Source organism: Haliaeetus leucocephalus, unplaced genomic scaffold (genome assembly GCF_000737465.1).
Source record: "Haliaeetus leucocephalus isolate CR32 unplaced genomic scaffold, Haliaeetus_leucocephalus-4.0 Scaffold450, whole genome shotgun sequence".
In the NCBI taxonomy this organism is placed as follows: Eukaryota; Metazoa; Chordata; class Aves; order Accipitriformes; family Accipitridae; genus Haliaeetus; species Haliaeetus leucocephalus.
The window spans coordinates 12253924-12271171 of NW_010972886.1; the positions used below are offsets into that span (position 1 = coordinate 12253924).

Consider the following 17248-nt stretch of genomic DNA (forward strand, 5'->3'; position numbering starts at 1 on the left):
TATGGAAAACATACTGATCCACACTAAGCCTCATGCTTCTAAATGTATTTCTGTTCATTATGGGAACCCCAAGTGTTTGACTTAATATGAATTAAGATTACACAGGTGGCCTTAATTCTGGCATTTCCTAACTTTGACAGGGTTGATTTTCATATCTGTAGTTGTCTATTAATCAAGTTGTTTGTTGTGGGTATAATTTCCTTTGATAAAAGGGGGCAGGGGATGGACAACAAAATCTGCATCATATTAGTAGTTGTTCTCTATATAGAAATCATAGGATCTTAGGAAAATTGATGTTGGGAAGAGCTTTAAGATCTTGAAAACCACCAAGGATGGGAGTCTGCACCTGCAGTGAGCAGCCTGCTCTGCTGCAAGATCTTTTCAATCCACTGAATAGTATTGTTCTAACTGGGTTAACAACACCTGAGTTACATTGTGGCTGGCAGTCCTGGGAGATGTGAAATACATTTGCCCATGAAATGTTAAGGAAGGGTTCCTTAATTTTCTTTTGTCTTTGCAGCTTGGAAGGGAACTTGCTATTTTCTTATCCTCTTTGCTCCCTTCCTCAAAATTCCTTTTGCATCTCCTTCTCCTACATTCCCTGATCCTGGTTTTTACCTTCCTCTGCTTTTCAACTAACTCTTCTTCCCAATGCTTGTTGAGACTCTAGTTCTATAATTTTTCACCTCTCTTTTTCTAATCAGTTATTCTGCTTTACTGTTAGGCCATCCTTCTGTTTTAATATTGAATATGGTTAGTGCCAGCTTCTGAGTGTAGAACTCGTTCAGGATTATCTAGGTATAGGTGAAGAGAAGAAACTTGCCGTTACTCTGGGTAAAAGCCAAGGATGACAGTACTGCTTAGGAGTTCCAGTTGCTTGAAAAAATACTGTTGAGCACTGTAGTGCTGCATTGCATATTTTTCCTTCTAAGACTGGTGCAGTATTAACTCAGGTGTTATCTTTTAAATCAAGTGTGGCCAGAGTATCATCAGCATGAGTCACCTAAGAGTTCTGCTTGACAAGTGATGTCATATGCCCAAAGAAATTTTAATAGGTGATGGGAACTTGATAATTTGAAGTTGAATAGTTGGGTGTAGATTTTTTTTTTCTTCCTCCCTCTGGATCCTAGTCCAAAAAATATGCATTTATATGAATAGCTTCACATCCTTTGCATTTATTTGCTTGGGTAAGTTTATGTAGGATTTTTTTAATGCTGGTAAGTTTTTATGTAGGAAAGACTGATCAGCTTAAAGGCTTGAGGGCTTGTGCAACAGCAGTGTTCATCTGTGGAGTATGTGATGGATGATGTATTGGTTGTGTTTATTCATTTTATTTTATGTACGCTGCATGCTGTGTCCCATCAAAAGTATGTGATTGGGCATGAAGTCAGAGTGCCTTGGCCTGGGTTCTGCAGAGAAGGGAATCTTCGGCAAGCCTAGGCAGAGGAGAGAACTGCTCTTTCTCTTGGAGTGACTGAATGTGGTGTATTAAGTAAGGGGAGAAGAACAGAAAGGTTCAGGATTAGATAGCTGAAGTGTTTGTGAGACAGTAGGCAGAGGATGCATTCCTTGCATCAGGAATGAATGCTGAAAGACCCCTGCTCTTAGGGGAGCAAATCTGACTTGGAAGCAATGGAAGTAAGGATGCTTTTCTAGTGACCCAGAGGGAGAACGAGTCTGGGAGAAAGAATCTGTCCTGGGGAGATTCCTTCTCAAGGCTTCTATTTATTGTCTCAGAATATCAGAATTTTCTCTTTACGTGGTAAGCTGCTTCTTGTGGATTTTTTTTTTTTTTAATCATACATAGCTTTAAAGATCAGAATCTCTGAAAATGCCATCTCAAAGCTTTTGGGAAAGGCCTTTTGATATGGCCTCTCTGGAATGAATTGCTGAATCATTTCTTAGTGAACAAGTGCCCACCACTAATAAAACGGCATTTTTTGGCACTTTTGTGAGTAAAGGCAGGTAATCTAAGCATTGGGTGAGTTCTGAGGTGTCTTACCTTCTCGTTTCCAGAGAAGTTTTCTTCAGGTCCTGTCTGAGGCAAGAAAGCATTTCGGGAGGATTTATGGCAGCACAATTGGTACAATATGCATGAATAGCAAATCCATTTTGTTGATCGGCCTGCCACTTGGTTTTGTGCACGTTAGTTTCCTCACTGCTGAGAAGTATAACCTGACTTTAATATACTATTTTTAGTAGTTGTTTCTGTTTGTGTGTCCTGCAGGAGAATGACTCAGGAACATTGGATACAGTTGGTGCAGTGGTTGTTGACCAAGAAGGAAATGTTGCTGCTGCTGTCTCCAGTGGAGGTTTAGCACTAAAGCATCCTGGAAGAGTTGGTCAGGTGATTATACCTTTTTAGTTGGGAATGATTGTTCAGCAATTGTGACACTAAGCAAGAGCTGCGATAGCGAACTGATGTTCTCCCTTCCTTCCTGTTAAACTCTGGAGGCATTATCACTTCATTGGAATGCAAGTTTTGTTTTTAGTGTCCTCCATCAGTGTTATAAAACATTGATAGGTAAAAAGTTGTTCTGTAGTTAGTTACCTTTTGCAAGAACTGTTAGTAAGTTAATTTCTTGAGCTTAAGTACTCTTTAATACCACAAATAGTCTCTTAAATGCTTAAGAGTGTTTTTAAATAAGATTTTCATCAACATTTAGGGAAGCTGTCCGAATTAATTTTTAAATCATCTTGTGAATTGGTAGAAGTGACAAAGGTATTAAAACAACACATCAGATATAGGCATTCCTTACTGTTGTTAGGTGGGGGAATTTTGAGGTACATCGGCAATGTCATACTCCATTGCTGTACAGCTGTATTTTTCGTTGACTTTTGCCACTGTCCTAAAAGCAGTTCCCTTTTGAAATCTATTTAAGATTTTCCTTTGGAATAGCAGAGTGAAAGGGACTTTATATAAACAGGCAATAGAAGGCATTATTTTGTCTTTTGATATCGGTACCCTCATTTTCTGTGAAGTTAGGTTAGAATATCATACGTCTATGATAATCACTCAGTTCTGAAGAACAGTAAAAGAAGATGTAGCAAAATGGTTTAGAATTGCAATTTTGACTGTTACGATTTTCTTATTTATATTTTGTATTAATACTTGGATTTTTCTTGGTTTTTTTTGTTGTTGTTGATTTGGGTTTTTTCATGATGTGGGGTTGTTTGGTTTTTGGGGGGGGGGTTGGGTTTTTGGTGGTTTTTTTTCTGAGGGAAGGAAACAAACCAAAACCCTTATATACTTAAATTTATGAAAGATGCACTTTTTCCTTAGGCAGCTCTTTATGGTTGTGGCTGCTGGGCTGAAAATACAGGAGCTCATACCCCTTACTCCACTGCTGTGAGTACTTCAGGTATTTGCTACTTTTATAAATCTTTCCAAAAGTTGCTATCTTTCTCCGTAATTAGTTTACAAATTCCAAATAAAGTATTTCTATGAGTGGGGAATTAAAATATTAACATTATTTCAGACTACATTCTACATGTGTATAATTTATTTACATATAAATACATATATATTATACATATGTCAGTATTGTCTTGAAATCTATGAATTAGTCTCCATCTGTTGCTTACATGGGTCATTTTACTTAAAAAAAACAAATTAACAACCATGTGAACTTTTATTCTGTTCAGAAGATTTTGTATTGCACTGAAAGGATGTACTCTATTTCTTAGGTATTAAGTGACTTGTTCTCCTGTAAAGAAGTGCTGCTATAAGCCTAATATTGTGTTAAACACAGAATGCTTGTGACTGGAAGCCTTCTGTAAGGGACTAAGATTAACTAGAGGGCTGTTTAACATAAGAGTGTCCCTTCGATACAAAAATGCTATAAAATTGCATTTTTCCCTCCAAAAATATTTTAAGTACTATTTTAAGTGGATATTTAAGTGAATTTGTTCTTCATCTCTCTTTTCTTCTCCAAAGGAAGGGGAAAAGGCAGAACCAAATGACTAGAGTAAGTGTCTTCCAAAACATTTATTTAGAAATTGTGAAAGTAACATAAGAATTAGGGTAGCTTGTCTTCCATTTGGAAGTCTCAGGATCCTGGACACACAAATGTATTTTGTTCATGCGATACCTATCAGCCAGCTGCACACAGAGCTGTTCAGTCAGTTAGTGTGCTGAGCACCAGAGATATCAATTGTAAAACCAAGTTTGTTAATGGATCTACTAAATGTAACAGGACTGAAGAAATAGTAAAAAGTAGAATAAATTAAAAACCCAAACCAACGCCAAACAACCAAAAGATGACTAGGAAAATAGCTCATACTGCAATGTAAGATTTGAGAATGTAAGACAGGATGTTTTTAACTTGTCAGGAACAGACAGTGAAAAGAAAATTGTATTATTATACAATACCGGATGAATATTCTAGAACACAAAAGCTTTAAGGTGAAGTTATGCAGGAATTACTTTTACTTTGCAGCTCCCACGTAAAAGCAATTGAAAGGACTGCATTTAGTCTTTTCACCGCCCCTCCCGGTTGTATGAACTCCAGGACATTTGAGACTCCAGTCTCAAATGGAAAAACTACTTGTAACACTTTTTCATAAATGCTTATGTCAGGATGCAAAATTTATGATTTGGACTACTGCTTAATGGTCAGAGTTATTAGTGTTCAGTATAGGGAGAGATGAAAAAAATCTGCAGAGTTCACATTTAGGTAAACTATATCCCAAGAGTACTGCAGAGTTAGAATCCTGTTGCAGAAAGAGTGGGAGGAGCAAAGTAACAGGGTGTAGAACTAAAATTTGACACAGGCTGAAGAGCATCAAAAACATCCTGTGTTGCTTTTGAAGTCATATATCTTTCTAATTTCCCCTGTATTTAAGTCTGTCTCGCACTGTTGAAAATTTGTGTAGATGTTCACCATTAAGTTCAATGTTAGTAGTAGCAATTGTCCTTTTTAGTACTTAGGCAAAGGTAAGTTCTACTGAATGCAGAAGTGTTGGAAGATCTTTGTACTCAAGGAACACCATATTGATTTTCCTTTAATAAAAGCTTGCCTATGTAAGCAAATCTATTTAAATAATGCAGTATTGCGAACCATAATAATTAGCAAGTATAAGTCCAATATTAGAGAACGTTTACAGAAAAGCTGAGAAGGACACCTTTATTTAACTTTTTAAAACTGTTCTTTACAAAGTCAGCTGAATTGGAAGTCTATGCAAGTACCGGCAAGCATCCTGATACACTTAAAGGAGATGTCTGGGTTTAATGATGGCCTTAAATAGAAGCCTCATTTCTTTTTGCTGGTACCAATTTTATATAATGGTAAATACTTCAGTATTATACTATTTATAACTATCACACATATATATATGTGTGTGTGTGTGTGTTTCTTTGGTTCAAATCTTGTAGTTTCCATGACATTACATTAATACCAATCCCAGTTAATTGAAGGAGACTGCGGGCGGTCTATGAAGCATGGCCATCTGTTTATTCAGTGATTTGAAATTCAGACTAGCGGTGTTTAATTAAACTCTTGTTTCTGGTTTTCCTTTAAAGTGTGTGTGTATGTGTGTGTGTGAGAGAGAGAGGGAGATAGAAATGTTTACAGGAAGTGAGAACTCTTCAGTAATCAATACCATTCTTTTTTCCATTTTCAGAAGCTCATAATGTTTTATTTTATTATGTAATTTATGTTTAGTGCAGTTTTAAAATATATTGATGCCTGACTCTTTTTTAAAATATTAGCATCCAACAATGTGATCCATGAAGTTAATTAAGGGGTAGAGGGCTGGAAAAACTAAGTTATAGAAAAGGTTGAAAGAATGAAACTTACAACTTGGCTGGATCACAACAAGAGATGGGAATGGGGGCATAAACATCTGCAGATATTTAAAAGGTGAAATTGCCAAGGCTAAGCAAGAAAATAGTATGTTAACATACATTGTTGTTGGATAAAATGTTTAGAAAAAAAAGGTACTACCTAAATTCTAGAAGATGCCTTGATTTGGAAAGCTCTAAGATTGACAGTGCTTCCTAAGAGAAGGTATGTGTGGTCACTTGATGTACCTAAAATCAGACTAGACTGTATTTGTAATAGTGATTATACCCCCCTCTTGTCGGTTTCTAAATTGGTTTTGTGTGGACATATATTTAAAAAAACCAGCAACATATGAAACTTGCATGTTATGTATAAATAAAAACTGTGGGTGCATGCACATTCATTTCATGTTTCATTTTACATACAGACATACACACTTGTATGTAAAAACATTTAAAATTTGTACGTAACATAACTGAAATTTACAATCAGTTTAGATTTCTGTGGTTTTCACAATATAACGTTTTATTGTTTTAATTTCACTTGTCTCTTCATTTTAATTTGTCTTTAAGAGGTAAATTTGGCATAAATGTATCCTAACATTTTCTACAGGGAATTTATTTTCTGTTGTATAGGGGCAGAAAAAAAAAAGGAGGAAAATTAGGCTTTGGTTGCTGTTGTATATTGAGTACTGTATGTGTTGACTTAATATTTATTGTTAAATGACTTCACAGAATAGCTGATTCATCAAATCATATTTAGAATTAAAAAAAAAAAATTGAAAAGTTTAACTATGATTCCCTTAAGGCTTTATTGCAAGTATGCTCAAAATTATTAATATATATTAAACCAAATAATTTTAACTGAAGGATTCTTTGGGAAATGAAAGGTTTCACCTTTGTGCTGGTTTAGACTTTTTAACTTTTATAGTGATAGCTGGGGATAGAAATTCAAGCCTTGAGAGTTTGTTATATCAGGCTCTATATTCAGCCTTCAAGTAGGATGTTCTTTGACGTTAGTTTTCTACAAGAAATTTTTAAGGGCCAAGTTTTGTAAACTATTTTGATTCCATCCTTAGGAAATTACTCATGTCTTTGGGTTTTGGAGGCTTTGATCAGCAAGAGATTGAATGGGTTGGGGAAAACCTCTGGTGTGGGGAAAAGAGAGTTTGGAACAGTAATTCAAAGTATACAGAATACAGACTCTTGCATATGGAAATCCACGTGGAATTGGCAGGAACGTAAGAATGGGCACACTGGGTTGAATCAGAGCTCCAGATAGTTTGGTGTCCTGTTTCAGATAGACGGTGTTTGCAGGTCTTCAAGGAAAAGTACAGGACTGGGAAAAGCACCTTCACTGTGTTATCCAAGCTTCTAGCAATTTGTGATATTGGGACTTTGTAAGCTGGAGATATCTTTGTTTTTAATAAGTCAGGATGACTTTCTCAAGATTTCTCATTTCTTTTTGTACTTAGAAGACCAGTTATTAAATTCTTCTGGGAATATTTTTCTTATTCTGTGATGCTTTACCTTTTAGAAGCTTTCTTGGAAAAAGGAAAGTGTTAGTTTAAATGCCACAGTTAGTAACACAGTAGGTTTTATTCTTGAATTTTTATTAATTTTGTTCTAAAATCCTTCTACTGAAGCTTCAATTTGAGGCACATAATTCAATACCCTCCTCATTAAAAAAAAGGGGGGGGGGCACACATCACAGTAGAAGTACTTCATTAAAAGTACTTCCAAATTCATGTAGCTTTCTTTCAATGGTCATGTATTATTTGAAGACAGGCTTTTACATCTTGATCTTCTGTTGGCCCTGTGGATGCTGGCAGGCTTCCTGCTTTTGCCTGTTCAGTGAGGATTTGGTATTAGTTCTTATGCCTTTAGCAAGTTGTTTCTCAAATATTTTTGGCCATTTTTATCATGATTTTATATTGAATGTGCCAAAGGTGGTGGTTCTGAACTTGTTTGGGCATGACTTCAACTTTTTGAACAGTATTTTCTTACCTCTGACAGTCTCTTGGCCTTGTTGTTTAGCCACACTGTCTTTGGTTTTATTTTTTTTGGCTGTTCAAAAGTTACTTCGTTTATAAAATACAGGATATTGTAAAACTCATATTTTATGGCTGTAGTTTAAGAGGGGGTGGGACAACTGAAATCAGAAGATGAAGACTTTCTAAAGACAGAATGGGGGAGATAGTAGAACTTAGGAATGACTGTGAATATAAAGAGCCTTAAATTCAAGGTTTATTCTGTAACTCTCAGTCTAAAATTCAGTCTCTGTGTAAACAAGTGAAATCTTTCTGATTTTTTTTGGTATAAATTTCTGGAGACATTTCAATATATGACCTCTGAATAATATGAAAATTAATATTTATTTTTTTACAAAAAATGCAGTTGTGGGACTTTATTGGCAACTGAAGGATAAACATTACAGGAATTCTGTAAGTATCTCAAAACCAGTATTAAAATTCAAGAAATTCACAGAATGTTGCAGTTGCAGCCATAGCTAAGATACTGCGCAACCTTAACTGTGACATCTAACAACATAATGCAAGTGCCATACCATGCAAGACTGATGGTAGAGACTGAATGAAAGCTTGTTAAATGAGATGAGCATTACCAGTGGCCTTTATTTAGTGTAAATGTAAGTAACAACTAAACTGGTTTTTGGATCAACATAGTAGAAGCCAAATCTTTGGTCTTTAAAAGCTCCTGCATGCACATGTGCACGCGTTTGCACATGCACACAGACAGAAACAAAACAGCCTCCCCTTTAAGCACCCCCACCACCTCCCATAAAAAAAGAGGCCACAATCACACTCGTAAGGCCACTTGGAACTCTTTGGTGAATGTTTTTCATTGGTATATGAATGTAAACACAGGAAGATGGGTATTATTTGGAGGGAAAACATTTGTGAACAAAACCTGACTGCAGGAGAAACAATAGTCCATTTTTTGGCTGTACTTTAAGAAAACATTTCCTATTTTTTCCTGAATGTAATAGGAATCAAAGACTTTGTGCATATTCTTCTCATTCAAAATAATATCAAGTGTTGACACTGAATCTCTTCCCCAGTTGGAGTATCCATGTTGATTGTGAGTATTCGTCTACTAACTGTGCCAAAAGTAATACTACTGGGGTAAAAGGGAGGCTGTGTTTTTCCTGGGAGATAAGTTGAAAAGTAATAATTCTCTTTGGATATACAGAACCTTAAATATAAAATATAAAGATAAATATAAAATTTATAGTAACAGCTAATGCAGGAGGCTTTGAAAATGCAACTATAAGTGGAGTTTTTGAATGGTAATGTAGAGACTGAGAATAATGTGTTGCATTCCTTTTTACATCTTTACAACAGTAGGTAGTAGAAAGCATACTTACCCATTCTTCATATATGGGTGGTATGCTTTGTGTATGTGTATCAGCCATTGAAGCCAGCAAACCTTTTAATATTGCATTTCTGAAGGTGGACAGAAAGTCTTGCTGTATTTACAAAATGCAGAAATTCCGTAACACAAAGCTGCAAAGTCTCCAGCTCTTGCTAGAATCCATTTCAGGAGAATATTTGATACAAGAGAAGTACATTGATGTGATGTCCTAGGGAAAATTTAAATGGTACCTAATTATGGTTTATAATCCTGAAGAAAGAGGAGTAGAATCTTTAAATATTTTGAATTCTTTCAAAAAATTAAGCATATTAACAAATATAATTAGACTTCAGGACTGAGCCCAAAGTTGTGTTTTCTTGAGAAAGTAGCAGGGATGTCAGTTTTCTGGACCCAAACTGAGGTGTATGTGAGGATTCAGTCTGGGAGAAGTGTTTCAATGGTGTCTTGCTCTTCTCCCCTATCCAGAGTCTTTCCCTCCCTGAATGAAAATCAGATATGGATAACAGCAATGTTTTAGGAATGCATACAGAGACTGTATGTATTTTGTGTAAATAAGCAGAATGTGCCTGACTCCCTTACCAATTTCTCATGAATTCAGCAAGATCCTAAAGGACTGACGGTTAAGCTCTCTGGTCAAAAGCAGTGGCCTCTGTTCTCATAAAGGCATTTTAGGGATTACATAAAAATATTTTAAAAGCTGTGTTGGATGTACATACATATGTATGTATTGTATGAGATTCATCAGGGCTAAGTGCCGGCTCCTGCACTTGGGTCACAACAACCCCATGCAACGCTACAGGCTTGGGGAGGAGTGGCTGGAAAGCTGCCTGGTGGAAGAGGACCTGGGGGTGCTGGTTGACAGCCAGCTGAATACAAGCCAGCAGTGTGCCCAGGTGGCCAAGGCGGCCAACAGCGTCCTGGCCTGTATCAGAAATACTGTGGCCAGCAGGAGGAGCCGGGACGTGATTGTTCCCCTGTACTTGGCACTGGTGAGGCCGCACCTCGAGTACTGTGTTCAGTTTTGGGCCCCTCCCTACAAGAAAGACATTGAGGTGCTAGAGCGTGTCCAGAGAAGGGCAACGAAGCTGGTGAAGGGTTTAGAGCACAAGACTTATGAGGCATGGCTGAGGGAACTGGGGTTGTTTAGCCTGGAGAAAAAGGAGGCTGAGGGAAGACCTTATCGCTCTCTACAACTACCTGAAGGGAGGTTGTAGCAAGGTGGGTGTCTGTTTCTTTTCCCAGGTAACAAGCAATAGGACAAGAGGAAATGGCCTCAAGTTGTGCCAGGGGAGGTTTAGATTGGATATGAGGAAAGATTTCTTCCCCGAAAGGGTTGTCAAAGCACTGGAACAGGCTGCCCAGGGAAGTGGTTGAGTCACCATCCCTGGTGGTATTTAAAACACACGTAGATGTGGTGCTTAGGGATGTGTTTTAGTGGTGGACTTGGCAGTGTTAGATTAACGGTTGGACTTGATGATCTTAAAGGTCTTTTCCAACCTGAACGATTCTATGATACATATGATGCATTATTCCATTAAGTGAAAACCAGCACATTTTGTATTGTGAAGAATCACAGAATTGTTTAGCTTTGAAGGAACCTGTTGTGGTTTAACCCCAGCTGGCAACTAAGGACCACACAGCTGCTCACTCACTCCCGACCCTGGTGGGATGGGGGAGAGAATCAGAAGAGTAAAAGTGAGAAAACTCATGGGTTGAGATAAAGACAGTTCAATAGGTAAAGCAAAAGCCACACACACAAGCAAAGCAAAACAAGGAATTCTTTCACCACTTCCCATCGGCAGGCAGGTGTTCAGCCAGAAAAACAGGGCTCCATCATGTGAACGGTTACTTGGGAAGACAAATGCTGTAACTCCGAATGTCCCCCGCTTCCTCCTCCTTCCCCCAGGTTCATATTGCTGAGCATGACATCATATGGTCTGGAACATCCCTTTGGTCAGCTGGGGTCAGCTGTCCCGGCTGTGTCCCCTCCCAACTTCTTGTGCCCCCCCAGCCTCCTCACTGGTGGCATGGGGTGAGAAGCAGAAAATGCCTTGACTCTGTCTAAGCACTGCTCAGCAATGATGAAAACATCTCGGCATTATCAACACTGTTTCCAGCACAAATCCAAAACACAGCCCCATACTAGCTACTGTGAAGAAAATTAACTCTATCCCAGCCAAAACCAGGACACAGCCTCTGGAGATCATCTAGTCCAGCTCCCCTGCTCAAGGAGGGTTCTTCCTGTTTTCAAAATCCTTATCAATAAGGAAATAAGTGTATTCACTCTTCCTCCCCATGCCTTTTCCTGCTCAAACTTCTGCTTTTTGTTCACATTGTTCTCCTTTCCATTCCATTGTGTGCATCATGCATGCTTTTGCTGGCAAAATAGAACAGGTAATGGGGAATAGGAAATGGCACCTACAGAGAAATGGCTTTGCTTGTTAAATTGGTTGTAGAGCTATGCCCTCAGCCAGCATTTTCCTCTCTCCTTATTGAAGCCACTGAACCATAGATTCTTACTTGAAAACTCATTTTCAACAGGACCACAGAGATGTGCAAATCTGTGGAGTAAATATTTTTCAAGGATGCTTTAATGCCAATAAATTGACTTGTGATGTAGGACTTTTTGGCTTTGTGATCCCTATGCGTTGAGGGTAGTAGTGGCTGCGCTGGGATCCAGTGATTGCCGATACCTGGGCAGGTGCTGTTTGTCTGGCCTGCGTCCTTCTGAGTCCATGCTCCAAACGTACAGAGGAATTTCACATGCAATCTTGTATCCTGTATAGGTTGTTTGAACTACATTATGTGAGATTGATATTATGATACAGTTAATCTCTTTGTTAGAAATATGTATTGTCTCTCAAAATCAGTCTGGTCCTGTAAGATTTGGGGAATAATAGGTAATCTAATGCATCACAGATGAAGCAGCTGCATATGGAGAAGAGTTATGTCATTGTTACAGTGAACCAGAGGGTAGAGGAAGAAAGAGGTCTATCTCCAGACAGATCAGTATTTACCTCTGAAGTGAATGCTTCTGTCAAGAGTTCAGCCTTTGTGTCCAGATGCCGTTTGGAGGCTTCAGTGCTCTAGCATGTGGTGTCTGAATTAACTCACTACCACCACAAGGCTGTGTGAAGAGTGAGGAAGCAACAGGCAGAGATGACTTGTGGGAATGGTAGCGTTAAGAAGCAGTCAATTAAACGCAGTACCACAGTGTTCAAAGCTGAGGGTTTTGTCCACAATATAATCAGAATGGTTGTTTGAATTGCCTTTGGAAGAGTTGTTTTGAAGCAGAACTGGATGGATACAACAATCAAAGAGTGCTTATTGCCTCTTGAAATTTTAATTGGACTTAGTGTAATAATATATTGTAAGCGTGAAGTTGCACGGGCTTGTTAGAAGTGGTAGTCTCCTGCAGGAGAGCAGTGTGTTCAGCACCGTCTCCTTCTCTGAACACTGTCAGTCCTGTTCCCGATTGCCATGTCTTGCCCAAATGGCTTGAAATAGGTGCAAGGATATAAAGTGAGATGGGGACGGCAGCAAACTGAACTCTTTTCATGTCTTAAATGTTTTTCTGTGATTGGGAGAAAATGGTTGTATACATCTAGTTAGCTAATACATAAGCTACTATCTTACTTCCTTTCCTATAAGTTTTATTTGACAAAAGTGATGTGGTTTGGAAAGGTGCAGTATTTTTACAAAGAGATCAGTAGCAACAAAGCTTCTGATGAAAGCCTAGGCAAAAAAGAGTTTGCTTTTTGCTTTTCAGTTTAACTGAAATTAATCTTTAAAAATATATTAAATGTAAAGAAGAATGTAAAACGCACATCCTCTTTAATGGAACTACATTTTTTCTTCATTCTAACCTCTCTTGGAGGTATATCTGAAATTCTTCTTGTTCATGATAATTGAAACAAATAGCTTTTTTTAATAGTTAAAGTTATCTGGCATTTCCCACTATTTAGAAGTGAAGGATTCATACTTTTGGCATATTTTAATTCTTTAGCCTTTTTTTTCCCCCCCTTATCTGTAAAATTGTAGAAAAGCTGGATGAGTTACTCTTCGGAGTGATTTTAGTTTATTTTGCCCATCTTAAAAACCTAAAGATAATAGAAAGTGTTTTCCCACTTTTCCATAGAGAATGTACTTTAGATACCGTTTGTCTGGGTGTTGATTTTGTCTTTTGTTATCTTTGAATCCTACCCAAATTTACTGAAGTTACAACCTTTTGGAAAACTTCCATTTGCATATTCTTAATAGGTGTTTGTTAGTTTGGAAGTTAAATCATCTAAGAATTTTCTGTCTGCAACAGGAATGTGCTTCATTGATCCCTCTAGGATCAATGCTTTAGGAATTGGACAGGACTTTGTTTGCAGGTGTTCTTCCTGGCAGCAGGTCAGTAAGCTAAAAATTTCCCCTGCTAGTATGAAGGCATGATCCAGCAGCTGATAGCAGTACAAAAAGCTAAAAGTTATGCAACTTTAATTTAGTACTGTAATGCATTATGCTAGACTGTAGCATTTTGTCTTTTCAGAATTAGACTTTATATTTTTAATATGTAACTAACTGTATCAGTATCTCAGTACCAGCCAAATATTTTTATTGTACTGTATTTTGTTTTTTAAAATCATAGGCTTGCAAGTTTTTAGTCAGCTCTTTCTAGAGATGCTGATAATGACAACCAGAGCTTACTAAAATACAGGTTTCACTGTGTTTCCATTGGACATAACTAGAAGTTATTCAGGAAATAAAGCAGAAATAGTAGTTTAACTTGTAGTGCCTGGAAGTGTCAGTTAACTATTTAACTGAAAATAACAACATCAAAGTTGAAACAACTTAACAGCACCAGGTTCAGACTCTGCTGTGTGGAATAGATAATAAAATACAGATAACCTGTAACTTCTGTCTTTAGCTTCTGAAAAGAGAAGAGTCATACTTTGGCAGTGGAGTAAACTAGATTAACTTTTCCATTCTCAAATGAATGTGAGTAATGCAAGTTTCCATTTTATACTCCTTTAAAACAAGTTCCAACGCTTTGTGTTGAGGTACTGTATGTTTCAGTAGCTAGACAGGCTCCGGCAGCTTGTCAAAGCTCCATAAGCTCTTTGCTTATGGCTTGCAGAAAGAAAGCTAGATTTTCATTTCTCCTTCCATGCAACAGGAGTCTCTTTCATGTCTGAAAATTGAAAACGCGTGTTTTTCAGTGTGGTGCGTGGATGTGTGTGTGCCCTCTGGCACACCTGTTTCTAATTTCCTGACTTGAAAGCATCTCCCATCAAAAGAAGCAGAAAAACAATTTCTTTCTGACACGCTGCTTGGAGGCCCTTGCTTTGCAGAAGGCCTTCCTTTCGTTTGCCATCTTGGTTCCATTGGTAGAATGTTATAAGATGCAGAGCATGCATTGTATGGGACATTCAGCTTATATTGTGCTGGGTTCTTTCCTCTCTTGTTGTGGTTATTTCAAGCATTAGAAATCTACTTGAGAAGTCACTATGCTGAGGAAAAAACAATAATTTAATCCTTAGTTTCTTGCATGAAGCTCAAATTAAGGACCAAAGTCTATTGCAAGTTAAGGTTTGTATAACCTATGAATTAAGTAGAGTATTAGTTACTGTTTGGTACAGAAGGTTAGAGTAAAAATTTAAATATTATAGCTCAGATTTCTTACCTTTTCTTCAAAATAGTGTGCAGTGTAAAATAGTATCCAATATAATAGCTGAAAATTAAAGACTTTAACAATGTTAAAAGAAAATAAAAACCAAACCCACAGAAAACCCCTAGTAACTTGGTGGTTGTGAAAGTTGTGCATAGGCTAACTAGCAAATTACTACAGAATAGAGCTTTTAGCTATTAAAGATCACTTAGGAAGATAAAATACAAAATTTTAAGCTCTAGCTTAAATGTCACTGGCTTGTCTGTTTTCTTGGTTCAGCAACTGACACTTTCACAAACAGCAGCTGGATTGTCTCTGTAGCTACCGTGCTGCAGTATGTACCTATCTGGTGGTATGCTATTGAATTATATTGGTTTCATTTACTGACAAGTAAATAGAACAAAATGTTAAAAAATACTTAGAGCTTAAAAACCGTTATATGCATACAGCTGAACAGTACTTGAAATGCAAAGACTGGGCTTGGCTCTACAGCATAATGGCTAGTGGTTCATGTGCTCGTAAAACTTTAGGAATCTATTTTTTTAAACTTCTTTCCCCTTAACCTGGGAGGCTGGAAATGGCATCAAAGTATCTGTCTTTGCATGTACATATGTATGTATTTTTTTATCAAAATAGACTATATGTTTCCTGTAGAAATGTTGCTCACTTAGCCTGTAGTAATCCTAGAGGAGGGCAACTAATTGTACTTACCTCTGCAAACATGGACAACAGTAGTTCCAACAGTAGTATTTTTGTCAGTGGAGAGGTTATGAGTAGGCAACATGGTGTTTGCGCAATATTACTGTGTTAGGAAAATAATTTGTTTACTATATGACACAGTTATTTCAGTTAGAAGCACTAATGTAACCCAGTAAATTTTTCCAGAAAGTCATCTCCATTTGAGTCACTGTTGTGTGAAGGCTTATGGAAGCTTTGGCCTGTCATTGCAAAGTGTTTGTCTCCGAGATATAATGAGCTTCAGGTTACCAAAAAGTCATCATCTTAACTGGGAAATGATAATAAAATGATTTAAACTCTGTTTACATGAAAGTTACTAAAACAAGTGCATTTAAGACTTTAATGTAGAATTGAAAAAGTCTTATTAGGAGTCCCTGTTGGTTTGGTTTCAGTATTATTCAGTGACAAACCACGAAGTATAACAATGCATACAGTTAAACATAGTATAATGTGAGATAGTTAAGCAAATTAACCAGATTTACATTTTCATCAGCTTATGTGCATGATTTGGAAATGTGTTAAAGTAGTTTTGGCCGTAGTTGCTGTCTTGAGTCACGTTAATAAAACTTATTCGGAAGTTGGCTAATGCTGGTGGTGAGATTACAAGTGAATGGAACTGTAAATTTGAACCCACAACTTTATATTGTAAGTTATAAATTAGGTTTTGATTACTGTAATTCTGTATACTTTTATTTTGTGTCTAGCCCTAGTATTATCTACAGTGTTTTCCCAGTTGGAGATTATTGAGACATATAGGTCTGCTAAACCTGCAAGACAGTTCACACTCTAGTATTTGGTTCCAACTTGAGATAATAGGAAGGGCAATTCTATTGGAATAATTAGGGCAATTCTTCTTCTCAGCCTTTATCTGGTAATAGTATGTGAAACACTGCTTAGTTATTTCTCTTATTCAAAAGTATATGTTCCTACATCAAAAACCTCAGTAACAAATTTTTCTTTTCAAAATGGGGTACTTATTTTCCTTAGTTATCTGTCCCTGCAGATTGCTGGCATGTGATGTGTTGAAAGATTTTTACGTATACTGCCAGCAGCAGTCTGTAAGTTTGCCTTATAGGTTGACATAAATACGACAAAAAGAAATGACTTTGTCTGTGGGGATGTAGAGATGTGTGATGTGTTAGTAGAATTGCAAGGCTGCTTTCCTTGTGGTTGATCCTGGATCACATCAGTAGGCTGCAGCTGTTCTTAACCCATATTAAGTTCTCTCTCTCTCTCTCTCTCTCTCTCTCTCTCTCTCTCTCTCTCTTTTTTTTTTTTTTTTAGCAGACTTGGTGTTATGGGAACTCTTCAATAAAATCATTCTCTTAGGGGAAAATAACATTATACATCATGCTAAAAAATGGCTATTGTCTTTTTTATGCCAATTTAGGAATTACTTAAAAATTGTGAAGTAGTAACATCTGGTTTTATTACTAGATCCATAGGAGATGCATAAGCTCAGTCGGAGTGTTGTGTCTCATTTGCTTGATTCACTAAATCCCATGCTTCTTGCCTCACACAGGGTATAAATGTTATATTTAAAGGTGTTAACGGTTTCTTTTAAAGGAAAAATCACCTTGCTAAATTTTTGCTGGAGCATATGCTTATTTAGTTTTATTCTTTACAGCAAAACTTCATAATGATTGAGTTTTCTTAGTTTACCAAAAGTGATAGTCATGTTG

General features: G+C 37.2%; 1 protein-coding gene across 2 annotated transcripts in view; it reads left to right on the forward strand.

The window, feature by feature from the left end:
• The window catches only part of TASP1 (taspase, threonine aspartase, 1), an 89886-nt gene that overhangs the window by 41489 nt on the left and 31149 nt on the right, over window positions 1-17248 (forward strand). For both annotated transcript variants that reach the window (XM_010574796.1, XM_010574798.1), the window contains 2 exons: window positions 2228-2347; window positions 3284-3362. In XM_010574796.1, coding sequence (XP_010573098.1) covers window positions 2228-2347; window positions 3284-3362 — 199 coding nt within the window. The remainder of the gene's footprint in view (window positions 1-2227; window positions 2348-3283; window positions 3363-17248) is intronic.